This window comes from Liolophura sinensis, chromosome 3 (genome assembly GCF_032854445.1).
Source record: "Liolophura sinensis isolate JHLJ2023 chromosome 3, CUHK_Ljap_v2, whole genome shotgun sequence".
Classification (NCBI taxonomy): Eukaryota; Metazoa; Mollusca; class Polyplacophora; order Chitonida; family Chitonidae; genus Liolophura; species Liolophura sinensis.
In genome coordinates, this window is record NC_088297.1 from 2964321 (window position 1) to 2984605 (window position 20285).

Genomic DNA, 20285 nt, shown 5'->3' on the forward strand with positions numbered 1-20285 from the left:
CCGACCTTGACTCCAATACCGACGTACAATATGACGCGCAAGTCGTGCACTCGTACATTTCCTAGAACATAATAGGGCGAATCTATTTGATCACAATCTCATTTATTTATTTATTTGATTGGTGTTTCACGCCGTACACACACACACACACACACACACACACACACACACACACACACACACATATATATATATATATATATATATATATATATATATATATATATATATATATATATATATATATATATAATATTAATATTTCACTTATACGACGGTGCTGTCAGCATTATGTACTAGGCTTCTATGCACGTGAGCCTATTTACATGTGGATATTAATGTACCTTGTAAATAGGCTCATGTGCATGTAAATAGGCTCATGTGCATGTAAATAGGCTAATGTAAAATTCATTATCTAGATGTAAATAGGCTAAAATTACTGATCAATAGCTGATCTATTTTCAGTAAAAGTGATTAATTTATATCGTTCAAAAAATGTATCATAAAGTGAAATGTATATCCTTGCATGGCAGCGAAAAAATGAAACGGTCTAATTCTAAGTCAGTTTGGATTACCGTGGGAGTTAATTATATACTGTTGATTTGTGTTTATTTGACAAGAAGAAAAAAAACATACAAACAAACAAAAAAAAACACCCCCCCCCCCCCCCCACAAAAACGTACAAAAATCAGCCTAATGAATTAGACGATGTATGCTAAACGCTAGCATAGACCGTCTAATTCATCAGGCTATATAATACCATGTTAGTATCACCGTTTAAGCGAGAATAGCTTATACACGTGTTCACATGTGGAATGCATCTATACTTATTTATTTAACTTATTTATTTATTTATTTATTTATTTGATTCGTGTTTTATGCCGTACTCCACAATATGTCACTTATACGACGGCAACCAGCATTATGGTGAGAGGAAACCGGACAGGGACCGGTGGGAAACCCAAGACTGCATGATCTGAACTCACAGCGACCGCATTGGTGAGAGGCTCCTTGGGGAATGCATCTAGGCCTATAATGCCTATATACATGTATAATACGCCAAAAGGAAACAGGTCAAGATCCCTTGATTATAATGTATTGGTAGTTCACATATAATATTACATACAATGCGAGTCGATAATGTGAAACGTGCTTTTACTTCAAGAAAAAAAAAACAGTTATTGTTTTTCCATCAAAGAGGCTTCAATTTTATTTTGATGTTTACAATGTCTTTTTTATAGTTTTGACTTTTTTTTTTCTTGACATTTATGGCTGATTGATCGAGTACATCATCGATTTGCTGAAACTGAGCGATAAAAAATATTATAAGAAACTGGTTACCACATCAACTCAGCATGGCTGCACTTAATAAATTTGTGGCCCAGTGATTGAATAATAATTGTACACTATATGTAAATAAAATCCTTTTAAAAGCCACCATGGTATAGGAGTTAGAACGTGGGATGACATGTGCACTGTTATCATGGCAGTCACTTATGCTCACCGCGCAATCGCAGTGCAAATGTGCCCACACCTACACACATACATGTAAGCCAAATCCGACACGTGGAGACGCCGGTAGAATCTGCATGGTCATGATAAGATCTTTGACCTGATAAACTTGAACTTTCATCGCTTAGAGTTAACTATGAGGAGATACAAAAGCCTACACTCAAAAAAAAATCTGCCAGTTTTAACATAAAATCTGTTGTCTGAGTGATGCTATGTATTCTGTGCTTTTGACATAACGTGCCATACTCTTCAGCTTAATATAATCTTTACGCTAAATGAATAGAATATGTGTGCTGTATTTAACAAAATAATCTGCTACAATGACTGAATACATTCTAGCATATCATTCAGGCGACTGACTTTCTGTTAAATTTAGCAGATTATATTTTGAGAGTATAAAGCCTGCTAATCGACTTACATGTATTTTCCATGGTAGATAGCATACTCTTTACAGCGCATGCGTCGCTTTCTACCTTTCGCTTTACTTCACTGCCATCACTAGTAAATTTTGTACACAAATCTTGAACAACGCCGAGGTCACTGGGGTCACGGTGATGAGGCAGGAAGTGATGTCAGAAAACACAAACACTCCGTCTCAGTTTTTGTCTTCAACAATACTTTATACACATGCTCTCTCTATATCTAGAGTATGCACATCAAGATTCTAAACCAAACCTAAAACAATTGTATTGATGAATGCAGATTAAATATTTCCGTGGGAGGACACACACGATGAGGCTAAGGCAAAACAAGCCTACGTGCATCTCATACGCTCCAGAGGAGAAGCTTCTCTGTTGGTGCCAATGCTGTAAAGCGAAAAGACGTACAGGTCGCAGAGAGCGACGCATGCGCTGTAAGGAGTATGCTATGTCTGCCCATAGAGTTTCTCCTGCCAGCTTATACACCCAGTGCACGGGACAGCAACGTATCCATATACGTGTATTCATATTTTGTTGATTTATTCACGCATATATTTATTTATTTATTTATTTATTTATTTATTTGACTATTTTGAATGACATGCTCAAGAACGCTTCACTTTTGGGGGAGGCAACCTCAAACACGTCTATTGCCCTTGAATCTGTAAATGGAAGGAAGGTTTGTCTCCCTTGCTATAAAAAAACATTTTCCCTCAAATCTGTATTATTGCATTACATATCACGTGTGCATTAAAAATATGCAACTAGGAAGTTTAGTATAAATGGTCACAAAACCAGAGCTTGGGCCATGACGTGGGAAAAAATATGAAATACCGGCAGTTCAAAAATAGGCCTCAAGCCACGGAAGTCTCTATATGATTTTAGGTATGATGCATGATTTAATTATTATGTTTTTGAATCGACGCTGGACAATATTTATTTCAATAAATGGGGATTTCACCTGTAGATAGATTTGTAGGCCGATACACAGTGAGTGATGGATTGAATAGTGTTAGTTCCAGTTACACCCTACATAAACATTTAGGCCTCTGAAACGATATTTAGTACCGGTACGTGTACATACGGGCTGGTTTAACACATTATGTTTCTGAACGTCATTATTCACAAAACTTCTTCTCAATTTATCCCAACTCTTCCTTGTTTAAACACTTACATTAAAATGCGGAATGTCCGGGTAACTGACACTAAATTTAAGTGCATAATGTTGTATCATAGATTGTCCGTGACATTTAAACGAGCTTGGGATTTCCGCCAGCCTCGTTTTCATTGCAATTGCGCGGGGTTCCACTGACGTCATTCCCTAGCTTTTGTGAGAGGAAGAAATTCCCCAACGGCGATGGAGTTTTACACGATTTATTAGCATAATGTACGAGTTTTTGCTTATTTAACGACACCGTCGACACGAAGAGGCGACGAGGTTATCGTTTCTAGCGATGTCTGTGATGAAATTGGGAGAGAACTGAGGATTTCCCCGGTGGTTGGGCGAGGGAATTTCTCGACAAGTTGGGGATGCCACGTCGTAGGGCGACCCTCTCGCCTTCACACAACAGTAAGTGGAACGATTGATATGGGGAAAAAACCCAGGTGTGTCTAGCTCTGGGGGAAGCTCGCAGCCGTTATGTCCGACACTAGTACAAACTAACGCATGGTACGTGTGCTTATGGTGATTTTGTGAGAGGATAACCCGGTGGGTTTGCGTGGGGTGGGTGTTGGGTTTTAGGGGGAACTCCGCCTGGTATAAAAGGGGTTACCCTCCGCTCGGCTCATTACGTATGCAACAGCTAGGGTCGTCTGGCTCAACCGGGAATTCAGCACGGCATTGCTGCCATGACAGTCAGTAACAGACTCAAACCAGATCTGATATCATTCATTCGGCGGACTTGTACGTGTTTTGTTTAGTTGTCGAAGCACATTTCAGTGAGGAAATGTCTAATTGGCCCGGATTGTCCCGGTTGTGAAATTGACGCAAACATGGCGGCCTGGGGAAACTGGACGGGTCCACTATTTGACAGGGGCTCAGACATCTCAATGTGTACAAAATAAATGTTGTCTCGAAATCGAGCTCAGCAAATTTGCATAAAATTCGTAGATACGGTATCTGATTCGATGTTCGTTAGTGAAGAAAAAAAAAAGATGAAAATATACTTTGACCATGGAAAATTTGGGAAACATATTAAATCCACCAAGAAATTCAATATTGATCGCAGTGCATGATCAGCGCTTGCTATATGTACATGTATATCGCGCCGGTGAGTTAATCATGCAAAAATGATAACAAATTTGCTCAGGCACAAGGTCAGGAGTTGTCTGTATAAGTAAACTGGTCCTCACTGGACCTTCTGTGTCAAGGGAAATGTGGGAGGTAGATATTCCGTTAGCACAGGGATCAAGATTACATTACATATAGTGTAGCACTGAAGCCAGTAATCCGTCACTTTGTCAGTCATGTGATTGCCCTATGATAAATATCAACTTTTTTTTCTCCAGCCCCATTCTGGAATTCACCGATTCTCCTTTCTCCACCGACCCTAACTCACTGGGTTGTTATATACACTTACATTTTTTTAAAGAAAGCATAGCACTATACCAAATGTACACATATGCTTTGATAACTTTTATTTTTTCGTTGCTGCACAATCAGGATAATGCAGTTCAAAGATTGCACATTGAGACAATCAAAATCACAGATTTAACTTAGGTTCTATTATTTGCTGTTTTTTCGTGTAATATACCCATTAAGTACGTCTCTGTGCTCTAAAATGTTCTTGTTTTGGCAAAAACCATAGATGTGTTTAATTATTTATTTATTTCATTTGTGTTGAATGCTGTACTCAAGAATGTTTTGCTTATATTTATTTATTTATTTATTTGATTGGTGTTTTACGCCGTATTTCACTTGTATGACAGTGGCCAGCGTTATTGTGGGAGGAAACTGGGCAGAGCCTGGAGGAAACCCATGACCATCCGCAGGTTTATTTTACTTATACGCCAGCGGCCAACATTATGGCCAGAGGAAACCGTGGACATAGATATAGACCTTTGATTAACCTGCCAGTGACATGTTTGGATTTGTGTCACCATTCTCCTAACAAAGTCCTCAGTTTTCCTCCATGCAGTACTGGTATTCAGTTTCTGCTATGCTGTGTATTAAGTTTCCTTCATGCTGTACATGGTTTCCTCTATGTTTTTTATGGTTTCCTCTAGTGATATACACCCGGCATTTTCAAATTGTGTAAGCTTCCTGATTACGATTTCCTCCATGCTGTTTGTGGTTTCCTCCATGCTGTTTGTGGTTTCCTCCATGCTACATGTCTATTTTTTACAGCCATTTATACAGCTGTTAAATTAGTGAAATTTTCTTCAGTATGGTTAATGAAATAAATAGTACTATTTTTTTGGAACATTTTTATTATCCAAGCACACTGGTAGGTGTACTATATAATATAATACTTGCTTTGAGAGTGAACAAGTTTTGATCAGACATGTACAGGCATCACACATCTACCCCTAGCTAGACTTTTTCAGAAAGGTCCTGCACCCTGCCCGTGAAATGTGCACTGGGCAGCCCATTTTTTCCTCAGCACAGGTAGGGGGTACAAATTGCCACTCTGCCTCTAAATGTGCACCCTGCCCCTTAATATGACCCCTGCCCCTAAATATGTACCTTGCCCCTAAATATGCACCTTGCCCCCAAATGTGTACCCTGCCCTTAAATGTGTACTCTGGCCCTAAATGTGTACCCTGGCCCTAAATGTGCACCCTGCCCCTTAATATGAACCCTGCCCCTAAATATGTACCTTGCCCCTAAATATGCACCTGGCCCCTAAATGTGTATCCTGCCCCTAAAATGTGTACCCTGGCCCTAAATGTGCACCCTGCCTCTAAATGTGCACCCTACCCCTTAATATGCACTCTGGCCATAAATGTGTACCTTGTCCCTAAATGTGTACCCTGCCCCTTAATGTGTACCTTGCCCCTAAATATGTACCTTGCCTTGTAATGTGCATTCTGTCCCAAAATATGTACCCTACCTATAAATCTGTACCTTGCCCCTACATGTGCACCCTGCCACTGAAAGTGCACCATGCCCCTAAATTTGTACCCTGCCCCTAAATGTGCACCCTGCCCTGTTTTTAAAATATACCTTTGCAACCTGCCCCTTTTGCTTTCTAGCTAGGTGCCTGACACATAAAGAAGATTTAAATTTATGTTGATTATTTCCTTCCATTTTTGCAAGGTTGTATTCAGCCATATATTTATAATATTTTCTACATCGTTTACTATTATATCACATCTGTGTTTCAAATGCATGAGGCACAGTATTGCAGACCCTAAGAGCTTTGTCATATACAAAGCATATATGTCATGTACATGTATCTACACATCCCCCCCTTCTCCAGGAACACTCCTGATATGGACTATTCCGATGAGTCACTGTCAACTAATAGATTTCAGTAGAACTCACTGGCCTGTACATGTAACTGCCTACACGAATCGATCAATAAAGGCCCTCAGTTCTACAAGGTTATTCCTATGAGATAAAAATAGTATATCATAAGTTTTCCTGTAGGCCTATACTCTGACAGGCTGGGCTATTGTGAGGGCAGAACTATGTATCATGCAGATCAGTGCATAGCTCTCAGTGAAACACATTGAAAAAAAAATGTTTTTAAAATGTGATCTAATTATTAAATTTATCTTCTGGACAAAGAATCAAGATTACATTTTGACATACAGTCATGATTGCATCTGAACACACAATCATGATTATATTTTGACAGTCATGATTCCATCTGAACACACAATCATGATTACATCTTGACAGTCATGATTGCATGTGAACACACAATCATGATTACATTTTGACACAGTCATGATTCCATCTGAACACACAATCATGATTACAGTTTGACATACAGTTATGATTGTATCTGAACACAATCATGATTGCATCTGAACACAATCATGATTACATTTCGACATAGTCATGATTGCATCTGAACACACAGTCATGATTACATTTTGACACACAGTCATGATTGCATCTGAACATACAATCATAATTACATTTTGACATAGTCATGATTGCATCTGAACACAGTCATGATTACATTTTGACATAGTCATGATTGCATCCGAACACAATCATCATTACATTTTGACAATCATGATTCCTTCTGAACACAGAATCATGATTACATTTTGATATAGTCGTGATTGCATCTGAACACAGAATCATGATTACATTTTGACATACAGTCATGGTTGCATCTGAAGATAGGATCATGATTGCACCTGAACACAGAACCATGATTGCATCTTGACACACAATTATGATTACATATGTATGTGTGTATGTATGCACATATGTATGCTTGGGGTTTAACGTTGTACTTATAAATTTTTCAGTCAGCAAGGATGACCCAGCCTGGGTTTGATCCAAGGACCTCTTGACTTCGAGGCAGATGTTCTAATCATTAGGCCACAGAACTGGTTGATTACATTTGACTAATGATTGTGATTGCAACTGAAAATCTCAATACACATGTACAGTAAAATAATAAATGTTGATTACAAAAATGATTTATTTATTTGCTTGGTGTTTTACGCCGTACTCAAGAATATTTCACCTATACGACAGCGGCCAGCATTACGGTGGGTGGAAACCGGGCAGAGCCCGGGGGAAGCCCACGACCAGCCGCAGGTTGTTGACAGACCTTCCCACGTACGGCTGGAGAGGAAGCCAGCATGAGCTAGACTTGAACTCACAGTGACCGCATTGGTGAGAGACTCCTGGGTCATTACGCTGCGCTAGATTACAAAAACGAAGCCACACCTGAAATGAGACTGTTAATATACTATACAGGTACTAAAACTAAAGTATTTTTTTAATCAGTTTTTAACTTTCAAAAGCCCCACTTTTTCATTGTCTAGGCATACAAATGAGCTTTCATTTCAAAGGATCATTAATAATATTTTTCTTGACCTAGAAGACTCAAATGTGGGAGGAGTTAGGTGTGCATGAAATTTATCATAAATTTATTCCTATTGTTCAAGAGTTTTGTTGGCACACTTTAAACGCTGTCAACTTTATTTTGAAATTTGAAAAAAAAGAAAAAAAAAAAAAACCCTGTGAAAGTGAAGATAAACGTTCAAGAGGCTTACCAGTGTACAATGTACTGAAGAGAAGCATTTTTTTATTTATTTCATTGGTGTTTTAAGCCGTACTCAAGAATATTTGACTTATGCAACCTCGACAAACCTTATGGTGGGAGGAAACCGGGCAAAATCCGGTGGAAACCCACAACCACCCGCAGCTTGCTGGAGAGGAAGCCAGCATGAGCTGGACTTGAACTCACAGCAACAATATTGGTGAGAGGCTTCTGGGTCACTACGCTGCGCTAGAGAAGCATTTAAAATGCCAGTTTATATTCCTAACTTCAATTTCAATTTTGGCAAAACAAACGCATGCCTAATTCACACCAAAAGTGTAACAAATTCAGTTTTTTTATGTTTGTATTTTGCAAGCTTACAGGTGTGCTGAGCATGTTTTTAACTTAATTGTACGAATGTAGGATGCGTGTTTTTCCAACCGAAGCTCTTCGTGTTATTCCACTGCGTTTATTATGTACATTGCTGGGAGTTCACAATTTTACCCGGCCATTGTCGAGCACACTGACTCACAGGTTGTTTCAAAAATCCTTTTAAAGAAAATCATTACCCATGCGAATGTATTAAAAGATTGTGTTTGCCAACACCTTTCCACCCCTCCACTGCACATTGTGGACTCACCCGCCATCAACCCAGTCTGGCTCGTCCCTTCACGCGCAGATTAAGTTGACCTACTTTCCATCTTGCAAAATCTTTAGGTTATATTTAGTACAACGCAGTTCCGTCGGATAGCAGACGCCTCTTAAAACACTCTTTACAAAACGTCATTGAGCTGGTTATGGATAAATTCAGTCCTGCAGGTCTAAACACGCTACATTTGTCTGTAGTTTATAAGCAACCTTTTGCCTCAGTTTTAAAACTTGCATGATTCATTACTGTTGTTATTATCTTTGGAATTTGAACCCCCGTTAGGTGTTTTTTTTTTTTCTTTTTTTTCTTTTTTTTTTTTTTTTAGCTGGGAGATTCATTTGTCCGTTTGTCATCAACTTTTAACAAACCAAAGTTATGCAGAGATTTTGTTGAAATTTTGCGTTGAGCTATATTAGCTTTGAACTAATAAGTACCAGTCCTAATAAATTAATCAAGTTTCGGTGATTATTTGTTTTGTTTATTTGATTGATGTTTTACGCCATACTCAAGAATACTTAACTTAAACAACGGCGGCCAGCATTATGGTGGGAGGAAGTCAGGCACAGCCTGAAGGGAAACCCTGCGACCATCCGCAGGTTGCCGCCAGACCTTCCCATGTACGGCTGTTGCATGGATGTTTTAACTAGATAGCCAAATGAGATACCGGGTACATGGACATGTTGCAAAGGGCAGTTTTAGATAGACAAGTCCAGGCTATGCCTTGCCTAAGCTGAATTTTAGGTATGGTACATTTATTCAAGCGTGACCAAGGTTGCAAGATTTAACCCAGGAAAGCCTATCTCAACTGTGGGCCAATCAGTGTCGATTCTGCATCCCTTTATGGTGCTTGCCTTTCATTCACCCTAACAAAGCAAGGTGTGGGTTCAATGCCGGCCTGAGACATGAAATTTGTGGACTCTCCCCAAATGATGTTTTTCTCCTGTTTACAAGTGTGTAAGAGGGATACATTTTTTGTCAAGATCTGGAGTTACCCGGCCAAATATTGACCAAATTAAAAAACATATATGGAAAGGCAATCATGACTTCTGAGTCCGAGTTATAGAGCAGTTTTAGTTTTTGGTGGATACATATTTATAATAATAATAATAATATCTTTATTTATCGAAGGTAGCTTGCTCCATTTACAATGAAACTGTTCTTCCCCTAGGCCTTCACAGAGAAAGCAATATATAGGAAACATGTACTTCAGGGTTCAATCAAAAAAAAACAGCCTGGATAGCACAGTTTGTAGAGCGTCCGCTTCGGGAGCGGTAGATCCAGGATCTATCCTGGGTCGAATCACATCTAAGACTTTAAAAGAGGAAGTTGTAACTTCCTGGCTTGGCGTTTAGCATGAAGGGGATAGGGCAACAACTGGATAGCACAGTTGGTCGAGCATCTGCTTCGGGAGCGGTAGATCCAGGATCAATCCTGGGTCAAGTCACACCTAAGACTTTAAAAGAGGAAGTTGTAACTTCCTCGCTTGACGTTTAGCATGAAGGGGATAGTGCCACGACTGGTTGACCCGTATCAGTATAATGGCTCGGGCGGGGCGGCTTACTTGCCTTCGGTAAGTCATGTCAGTGAAATAGCACGAGATAAAAGAGCGGTGGAAATCTGTCCTGCAACAAGGAGGCACACTACATACACCATAAGGATTCCTTCGTTGTCATATGACTGAAAAATCGTTGAGTACAACATTAAACCCCAAGCACTCACTCACTCACTCACTCACTCAGTCAAAAAATACATCACTATGTATAAAAGAAGATAAGGCATCATATAGTTTGAAAAGTGAAGGTAGATACATTCATACATGCAAAACAGTACAGTACAGTTAACCCTTGACATTACGACAATGACATTAACCCTTGTGCTTGCTTTAATATTTGTGCGCAGGAAGTTTATTCTAATGAGGACAACCATTTTGCGTACTTGCAGGGCCAGCTGCTGAGGAGAGTGAATTCGAGGCACCAGTAAAGAAGACTAAACTATCAGGTAAAAAGAAAAGAAGAGATTCATCAAAATAAGTTGTAATGTTCAAGGTCATGCTTCTTGTTGAATTGTGTAACTTTACTCCCTCAAAGTTGGGGTGGACTGGGGAGTGGGGAGATGTCTGACTGTGTGTCCATGTGTCCGTGTGTCTGTAGACCAATTTTGTCCAAAACTGCTGAACCAATTTATGTGAAAATTTGCATGCTTGCACATCTTTGCTATGATGTAAACTTGTACATCTGTAATTTTCATACATCAGCATGGGGAGGTCTGTCTGCAACCTGCGGATGGTTATGGGTTTCCCCCGGGCTCTGTCCGGTTTCCTCCCAATGGCGGCCGTCATATAAGTGAAATATTCTAGAGTACGTCGTGAAACACCAATCAAATAAATAAATAAATAAACTTCATGCATCTGTATTAACAAAGATACGACAGCTGTGACTTGTCTCCACAGATCTTGAGAATGTTGTGCACAGATTTCTGTGCTATTTCATACATGTTTCCTATGATTTGAACGTGTACCTTCTTAATTTTTTATGGCAATCATTTCAGTATTCACTACGTTACACCTTTCACGTACTTCCTGGAACTGGGAGGCAGGGAAAGGTCATTTTAATATCTAATCTGACTTGAATTTTATTTATTTATTTATTTATCGGATTGTTGTTTTACGCCATACTTAAGAATATTTCACTTATATGACGACAATCAGCCTTATGATGGGAGGAAACTGGGCAGGGCTGAGAGAAAACTCATTACCATACACAAGTTGCTTACAGACCTTCTCATGTACGGCTAAAGAGGAAGCCAGCAAGAGCCGGATTTGAACTCATAAAAGCCGCATTGGTGAGGGGCTCATGGGTCATTGCACTTCGTTGGCATGCTAACCACCTTGGCCACGGAGGCCAGAATTGAATATTATAAAAGATATCATAAATATCTTCCAGGTACATATATATGTACCTATAAAATGCATTAGGTTGCTCTGTGATTGATAAAAGTACCCTAACCCCACCCCTGCCCCTCAGGGACAGGTGGAGGTAGGGGTGGGGTTAGGATGTCAGGGTTCTGGCACCCCTACAGATCCTTTCCTAATTTGAGACATATGACACCTTTCCGGCGAAGAATTTTGCGCTGACATTCTTTTCATTTTTTTTTCATTGTGTTTTCTTCTCCCAAACAAATTAGATCTGTTGCTATGTTTTTTTTAGACTCAGCTGACAGTGAGACAGTAAAGACAGAAGATTCACCAGGACCAGACGGCGACACAGGTAATGCCAGCATTGTCTGTTACAATAATGGTGATATTCATGTGTTATTTATTCATTTATTTATTTGACTTTTTTGTTTTTTACACTGTATTCAAAAGTATTTCACCTATACGATGGCGGCCAGCATTATGACAGACCTACCAATGTGTGGCCGGAGAGGAAGCCAGCATGAGCTGGACTTGAACTTACAGGGATCACATTGGTGGGTTGGTCATGGGTTTCCCCCAGGCTCCACTCTGTTTTCTCCCACCATAATGCTTTTGGCCATCATGTAAGTGAAATGTTCTTGACTATACGGCATAAAACATGAATCAAATAAATAAATAATATAAATCGAAGTCATGAGAGCTGGGATCAAACCCGGGTTGTCTCATACCAAAGACTTCAAAAATGCTACTTGTTGCTTGTTAGCATTGAAAGGTTAGAGTAAAATGTGACTGGGTGGAGTGTCATGTCTGGTGTCTTCGGCATGATACTTCAGTGGTGGCAGCACTTCGGCAGCATGGACTCACCCTGCCACAAAAAGACACAATATATGTACACAGATCTAATGACTCTTCATCGCTATATGACTGAAAAATTGTTAAGTGCAATGTAAAACGTAATCATTTATGAACACGCACACATGAATCTGGTTTGGGGAGGGGGGAAGTTGGGAGAGGACATTTTGAAATTTACATTCAGATTTGTGCAACAGTATGTCAACTGTCTTGGGTGTTACTGGTTATCATCTTATTATTAAGGCACTGGATATTAAGTAACTCAGCTGCATTTATACAGAATATACCCAACATTTTTTAGTAACACATAATATATTTCATATAAATTTTTTTAATGTTTCAACCAGGCTTTTTTCAATGTGTTACAATAGCTGTAATATTAATACTTTTGAAGCTGTTTTTAAACAAGCAATGTGATCCAGATGTCAGGTGAAAATCGTGTGGCAGATAGTTACAATTTAGACAGTTTTTATTCAATTTTTCTGGAGTTTTTATCATTTGTCAGAATTTCAGTACACCAGATCCCCTCAGGTCTGACTAAATCAGTGGGAACTAAGAAAACAGGCGTCTACAATTCGAAAATGGTTTTTGCCTTGAATGATAGGAATGATAAGAAATGGAGAATCAAAATGTAAAGGAAAAGAAAAAATGTCATTCTCCTCTCCGGCCGTACGTGGGAAGATCTACCAGCAACCTGCGGATGGTCGTGGGTTTCCTCCGGGCTGTGCCAGGTTTTCTCCCACCATAATGCTGGCCACCGTCGTATCAGTGAAATATTCTTGAGCACGGCATAAAACACCAATCAAATGAATAAATAAATAAATAAAAGCTCATTCTTGCAGGTTATGCTCAGGTCAGAAACTATAAAATACCAATTTCTGTTTTCATTGAGCATTATAGTTTTTTTTTTTTTAAACATTTTGAGTAACTAGGATAGACTGTTCTCATTTTTACTTGAGGCAGGACATTTCTTATTTAAAATTAATCTGCAAATGAATTAATAATGCATTTTGTCTCATGAGGTTTATTTTCTCCCTTTCTGTTTTTAAAATGGTTGTGTGGTGAAATTTTTGATGTTTTTTCTAGTTTTAAAGGTATCAGTAAAACTGACATCAGCGTTTTAAGAATTTTAATTTTAAATGATCACTTTGGAAAATCCAAGATGGGTATGAAATATCTGAGGGACTGTTAAATTACAATACAATCAAAATGAAAATTGCTAAAAAAAAAATTGGGAAAAACAGCTCTGATTTGTTTACAATTTTTTTCTTAATTTTGAATAATACAAAACTTTTGAAAGTGTTTTTTTTTTTCAAATCAGCTGAAGGTTGGGGGAATGATCAGAAATATGTGTCTGTTTACTTATTTTGCTTGATTCTATTAGTCTTAGAAAAGACTTTTACATGGAAAATTTATAGAATTCAGGATAGTATCCTGCTCGAAAAAATGTAAGTTTTATCACTAAAAGTAATATTTGATGATCTATATTTTCCAGAAACAATGAGTTTTCTCAGGTGAAATGTTAAGACTGCAGTTGATCTGTCAGTGTTAAATTTTATTAAATTTAATTAATTTATTTATTTGATTGGTGTTTTATGCAGAAGTAAAGAATATTTAAATTTCATGCTGGGAAGAAATTGGGCAGAGCCCCAGGGGAAACCCACGATTATCCGTAGGTTGCTGTCCTTCCCACGTACGAGTGGAGAGGATTAAATTTAATGCTCATTACTTTTATTAATGTAATTGATATTTTGGAATATGACTTTTAATTTTGTTTTACTTGTTGACGGCCTGAACTTCGCTTACTATAAATGTGATTATGTAATTTGATAATTTTATATGTAAGTTATACTTTTCCTTTTATTAACAGGAAGTGTTCAGAAAGGCGTGAGCAGCCAGAACCAGAGTTCTGGGGGCGACCAAAGTGTTGAGAAAAGAAACCTGTCTTTGGAAGCTCTCTTCCAAGTTACTGACAATGAACTGCAGAATATTTCTCGTGTTAGCCCTAGCGAGAGTGCCTTAGGGGACGGAGATGTTGATCACATGACCATCACTGTCCGCACTACCGATGAGGATGACGATCAGACCACACAGAGAGTCGTCGTGATTCCTGTTTCGGAGAAAGGTGTGGAGAAGTACCAGCTAAAATCTGACAGCTTGGAGGAGCAAGGGTTGAAACTGGTGTACACGAAACAGACGTACGACCAGTTTGAACCTAATCCCATTAGCTATGGGACGTTCAAACCACGCTCGTTCAAATCCCACCAACAGGTGGTGGATAAGCTAATACAGCGTGTAGCTTGTCCAAGCGAAGCGGCCGGAAATGTCGGGAGAAAGAGAAAGCATCCCTCCAAACTTGGCAAGCACATCTGTCCATATTGTGGAAGAGGATGTGCAAAGCCGAGCGTCTTGCAGAAGCACATCCGTGCTCACACGGGGGAGAGGCCCTTCCCTTGTGCCGCCTGCGGATTCAGCTTCAAAACAAAAAGCAATTTGTACAAGCACTGCAAATCAAGAGCACACGCGCTGAAAGCTGGTCTTGCATCAAATTTACAAAATGTGTTCAAAGATGCGACGGCAGAGGACGGCACGTCAGAAGATGTGGGGGTGGAGTCGGATGATACAGGAAGTGAAGCAGAGCTGGCGGAAAACGACTCGGATGCCTCAGGAGCAAGACAAGAGAAAGTAGATGAACAACAGACCTATGTAAGCCTAATTTCTGATGGCAGCATTGGACAGGAAGTTAGCATCGAGTCCAATGAGCAGCAGTATGCCATACTGGACACAAGCTCTGATAAAATCATCCTTTGGCATGCAAATGAACAAGCTCCAATTCAGATTGCCGATCCAAAACCATCAGATACTGAGATACATGTACCGGTTTTCTTACCTCAGTTAGATTCCTCTCAGGTGGTGAAAATAGGTGAGCCTCCTGTGCTATATCAACCAGAGACGTCCCGACCAGCTGAAGCCTCGCTTTCAGCCCCCTGTTCCGTGTACACTGCTGCCCCAGGCTTTGAAGCAAATGGAGGTCAATCTGACAAAAGTAGCAATTCCCTTGACAGAAAAGCTATTGTAAAAACCTATCTAATTGCACTTCCAAAATCCGCCACATCTGTTGTGCCTTCTTTACCAGAAAATTTGACATCACAAAAGTCAACAAAAGATTCACCCAGTTTTGCTTTGAGCAGCGCTCCCAAAGATATCCCTGTGCCCTCGGAGGTCAGTAACAGCGCAGAGATAATATGCCTGCCACATCCAAACTGCGAGCCACTGGTCGCTACAAAGGCTCTCCGAGAGTTAGAGGAAATCAGTGACAGAGTTGCCAGTGCAACAAACGATGGAGCAGTCGTACCCACTGCAGTTAGGCTGATGCCAGATAAATCTGTCCATGTTACTATCCAGATGCCAGCTGGGCCCAACAAGAACCAGCAAACAGAGCAGCCTGACACCCTTACAAAGTCAGCAGTGTTGTCGGAAGAAAATGTAAGCCTGGAAAGGCCTGCATCTCCAAACACCAAGCACGTTGCAGGTTCTGGTTTAGTTGTTACTTTACCCTTGGCTCCGCAAGGGTCTTCAGTGGCAGGCCACTCCACTACTCATGATGTACTCTCTGGACCAAAACCGTTAGGTGTGGATCCCAAAAACTTAACAAACGAGATGTTAAAAGAGCGAATCCAGCAGCTCATTTCAGAAAATGCCGCTATAGTTGACACACCTATGGCTGATCCTCCAAGGCACAAGAGATTATCTCGACAAAACAGTGAGGTCAACATGCTGTCTGGAAAGCAGGAATTGTCAACGGTCCCGCATACCATTGTGTCTACTAAAGCTCAAGTGACCAATCAAGCTGTAGACCCTGTGGTTACATCTACAGCGAAGGATGAGTTGCTCGATCAAAGAGATAATGTCAAATGTTCAAAACCAACGACAAGTCAACCATTTCTTCAAATTTTGAGACAAGGATCTGTGAGTGAAACAGGGAACAAAAGCAGTGGTGTTGACATCAATTCTTCTTCGAAAGCTGCTTCTAAATCTGTAGCAAAGGTGAAAGCGAGCTCCTCTAACCAGGAGATTAAAATCCAAATAAGACTCGCTAAAGATTCCACCTCACTGTCGGCTGTTTCCAGCACTACTACAGTGACAACGCCTCCAATGATTGGTCAACCGGGGGTACAGTTTCCTGGTGATGTTGACCAAAACACAGTAACGCTCATGGACCAGACTTCAGCCACCTCAACCTTTCAAATCATTACCTCAAATGAAGGGAGCATTATCAAAAACTTGCTTGCAAAGGGACCAATAATGTCTCCAGCCCTGGTAGCTAGAAGCAGTTCAGTGGACCAAAGCAGATTCACGTCAGATGCAGAAATTGAACCAGAGAAGGGACAAGTAGGTGACCCAGTCCAAGCTCCTGACCAGTATGGACCGTTCCAGTGTGACAAGTGTTCTGTGTCCTTCAAAATGGCACAGACACTGTCTCTGCACAAATTGTGCTACTGCAGGAATTTAAGTATATCCGAAAAGCCAAATTCAGACTCTGCAGAAAATCCCGTTTTGGTAGAATCTACATTACGTGAGGAAATAATTGCTAAATACTTCCCACCAAGTAGTAACGTTTCTGAAGATGGTGCCTCTGTTGGCAAAAAGGACAGCAAGGATCCACATAGGACTTTGAAGCGCAAGTTGTCGAGAAGTCTCTCAAAGGATACTGTAAAGGAGACTTTGAGCCACATGCATTCACATGATAAAACCAAGATAGAATCTGTGACAGATAGCAAAACAGGAAATCCAGTGTCAGTGTCTTTGACTAGTGCTGCGAATCCGGTACTTCTTGCAAGTCTGCAACAAACAAGGGCACCTTTTGGTGAACAGTTCCAGGCTGCTGGTCCTTCAACTACTCAAATGGATGCAGTTAAAATTGGACAGCCATTTGTTTCTATAAAGCGCCGTGGAGAGCATGGCAAAGAGCTGCGTCTGAACACAGCCATTGCTGCTGCAGCCGCCGCCACAAGCTCCCCTATTATGACCCCAATGTCCACATCTGGGACCCCACAGACTCCTCAAACCCCAGGAACCCCAAACTCCAGTACTTGCCTACTAAAGTTGAAGCTGAAAGGAAAACTATTAATGAAACGATCCATGTCAGTTGAGAGAATGCTGTCGCAGGAAAGGGGAAATAACTCCCCTGTGAAAGCTGGAACGACTTCCCCATGGCATATGGATACAGGCTTAACTCCGTCAGTAGCGGCTAACAGACCTACAGAGACCGGTGATAACTGTTCTGAAGATAAAAGGGCGCCGTTGAAAAAACGGAGGTTGAAGGAGGCTGGTTTGCTGAACGCTGTTGACAAAAGGCCCCTTCTTCTGCGCACAGAGTCTGCTCCTTGTGTTCCTATTGGGGAAAGAGGTGATGCTTCTGACTTGCTTTTCCGAGAATCGAAATCCAGCGGTAAGCAAATTTCTGAAAAAGGAGATTGCGAAGCGATAGTTGGAGATGGTGAGATGAAACCAGGGTTGGAACTTAGTAATAAGACAGAGTCAGTTTCTGTGCCAGTTGTAAAAGCTCAACTTGTAATAAATCCCGTTCAGCTGAGCAGCGTTCTTTTACGACCATTGACTAGAGCACCTCTGTGTGGAATCATTGCTACCACCATATCTCTGGAACCGTTCCCCGGGTTTTGTATAACGCTGCCCGCTATTTCTGGTCCAGCAACAATAGGACCATCCACACATCATCTTCACATGAAAGCCAATAACTTGTCATCCTGTTTCGGGAAATCCATCGTACCTGGTTCTCCAGCTAAAATTCCAGTCTTAAAAACCCCCGTGTCGCCCAAGGGAATTTTTGGAATAAACAGTGTGGCTGATTTGTCAGCCGATCAAGGGAGGGATGCACAAACTGTTGCCAGCTCATCAGGTAGTACTGCAACAATGACAGTGGTAACACCAACCTCAACAAGTTCAGGGTTGTCCTCATCTACCCAGGAAAAACCCGTCACACCGTTGTATCTGTATGGCCACTCGTTTCCATCCTTGAGAGGGAGCACTCACGCCACCTATTGTTGTATTCAGCGGCTACAGCCAATGTACGTGCGTCAGGGGACGAACAAGAAAATCTCCATGTACTCGAACTGGAGAGTTGCACCCCAGAATTCAAATCCGTTTGGTTTGACGCCAAAGATGCTGCTTAATCTGTATGCGTCGAGGTACACCAGCAACCCTGTGTACAAGGAGTCTGTGTCACCTGAGTTTAACAGTGGAATTCTCACTCACAGCACTTACTGGGATTTCTATTCCAAACATGGCATCAAAGAGCAAACGTATGTGAGACAGACATCCTTATTTCCTTCTATCATAGATTCCGGCGTGGCCAGAACGGAAGAAACGGCAACTGTTGAGAACCATGACAACAATGAGACGAACAGCTCTGATTCCAAGGATGTGGTAAAGGTGCAGGTATTTCAAGGAGGGTTCAAGTCAAACGAGGATTACACCTACATCCGGGGAAGAGGACGGGGAAAGTTTGTGTGTGAAGAATGCGGGATTCGATGCAAGAAACCAAGCATGTTAAAGAAGCACATCCGCACTCACACGGATTTCCGACCTTACTACTGTAAACACTGCAATTTTTCCTTCAAAACTAAAGGAAACTTGACTAAACACATGAAATCCAAGGCACATTTGAAGAAGTGCCTGGAGCTGGGCATTTTACCGGTTCCTACCACTGTTGATGACTCACAGATTGACGAAGAAGCCTTGGCAAGGCAAACAGCCATATCTAAGAAAGCCAAGATCCTGGAAGATGACAACAGCTCTCTGGGAGGAGATGAGGACGACGATGAAGAGGAGGAAAATGAAGACGAGGATCCTGAGGAAGATGTAGAAGGGACTGCCATGGAAACGGATCAAGATACTAACAAAGAGGCAAATATCCTCTTGAAACCAGAACTGCAAGAGAAGGCTGTGCTTGAAGGGACAAGCAAAATGTCAGCAAAGGAAAACCTGTAAGTAGTTAAGACAGTTTGTATTGTGATTTGCTTTAGGCATTAGGTGTTTGTGATTACGTGAGCTTTACAATGTATTGATGGATGGTTGATGATTTTGTTGATGATGATGTTGCATCGTTGGGGGTCTAAATTTAATATGTTGAAACTTAGGACTGATTGGTCTGCGATGAACGTACTGTAACTTGTATGGTGTCGTGTCTGGTGTCAGTTTAACTTTACTGAGTAATGTGTCATGTCTGGTGTCTTGGGCATGGTGCCATTTCTGGTTTCATAATAGAAGAGATAGATTTTTTGTTCTGCAGATCAGGAAGTGTGGAATAATTTACTTCCCACCAATGCGGTGGTTGTGAGTTCAAGTCCAACTCATGCTGGCTTCCACTGCAGTATTCTGTCAGATCTCGCTGTGGGTTTCCCCTAGGCCCTGCCCGGTTTTCTTCCACCATAATGCTGGCCATAGTCATATAAGTGAAATATTCTTAAGTACATTGTAAAACACTGTTCAAAGAAATAAATAAATAAAACCATAACCACAAAAAGTCAGAAGGTGCATTCAGGATTACTTTGCATTGAGCTAAATGTCATTTGAACAGAAATACCGTTTTTTTAAAATTGAAATAATTCAGATTTTGCCTTATTCAGGAAAAATTAAATAGACCTTAAGAAATTTGTCTCCACACAAAGAATAAGAATATCCTAAATAGTTTTATAAATATAACTTTGTTAGTTTAGGCCCCCAGGAGTTTGGGAAGTCAAACA

General features: G+C 40.6%; 1 protein-coding gene across 1 annotated transcript in view; it reads left to right on the forward strand.

Moving 5' to 3' along the window:
• The first annotated feature begins 3280 nt into the window (after positions 1-3280).
• The window catches only part of LOC135463763 (uncharacterized), a 39351-nt gene continuing 22346 nt past the window's right edge, over positions 3281-20285 (forward strand). The window contains exons 1-4 of the mRNA XM_064741191.1: positions 3281-3501; positions 10695-10751; positions 11960-12019; positions 14390-19526. Of these exons, the coding sequence (XP_064597261.1) occupies positions 3462-3501; positions 10695-10751; positions 11960-12019; positions 14390-19526 (5294 nt within the window). The 5' untranslated portion in view covers positions 3281-3461. The remainder of the gene's footprint in view (positions 3502-10694; positions 10752-11959; positions 12020-14389; positions 19527-20285) is intronic.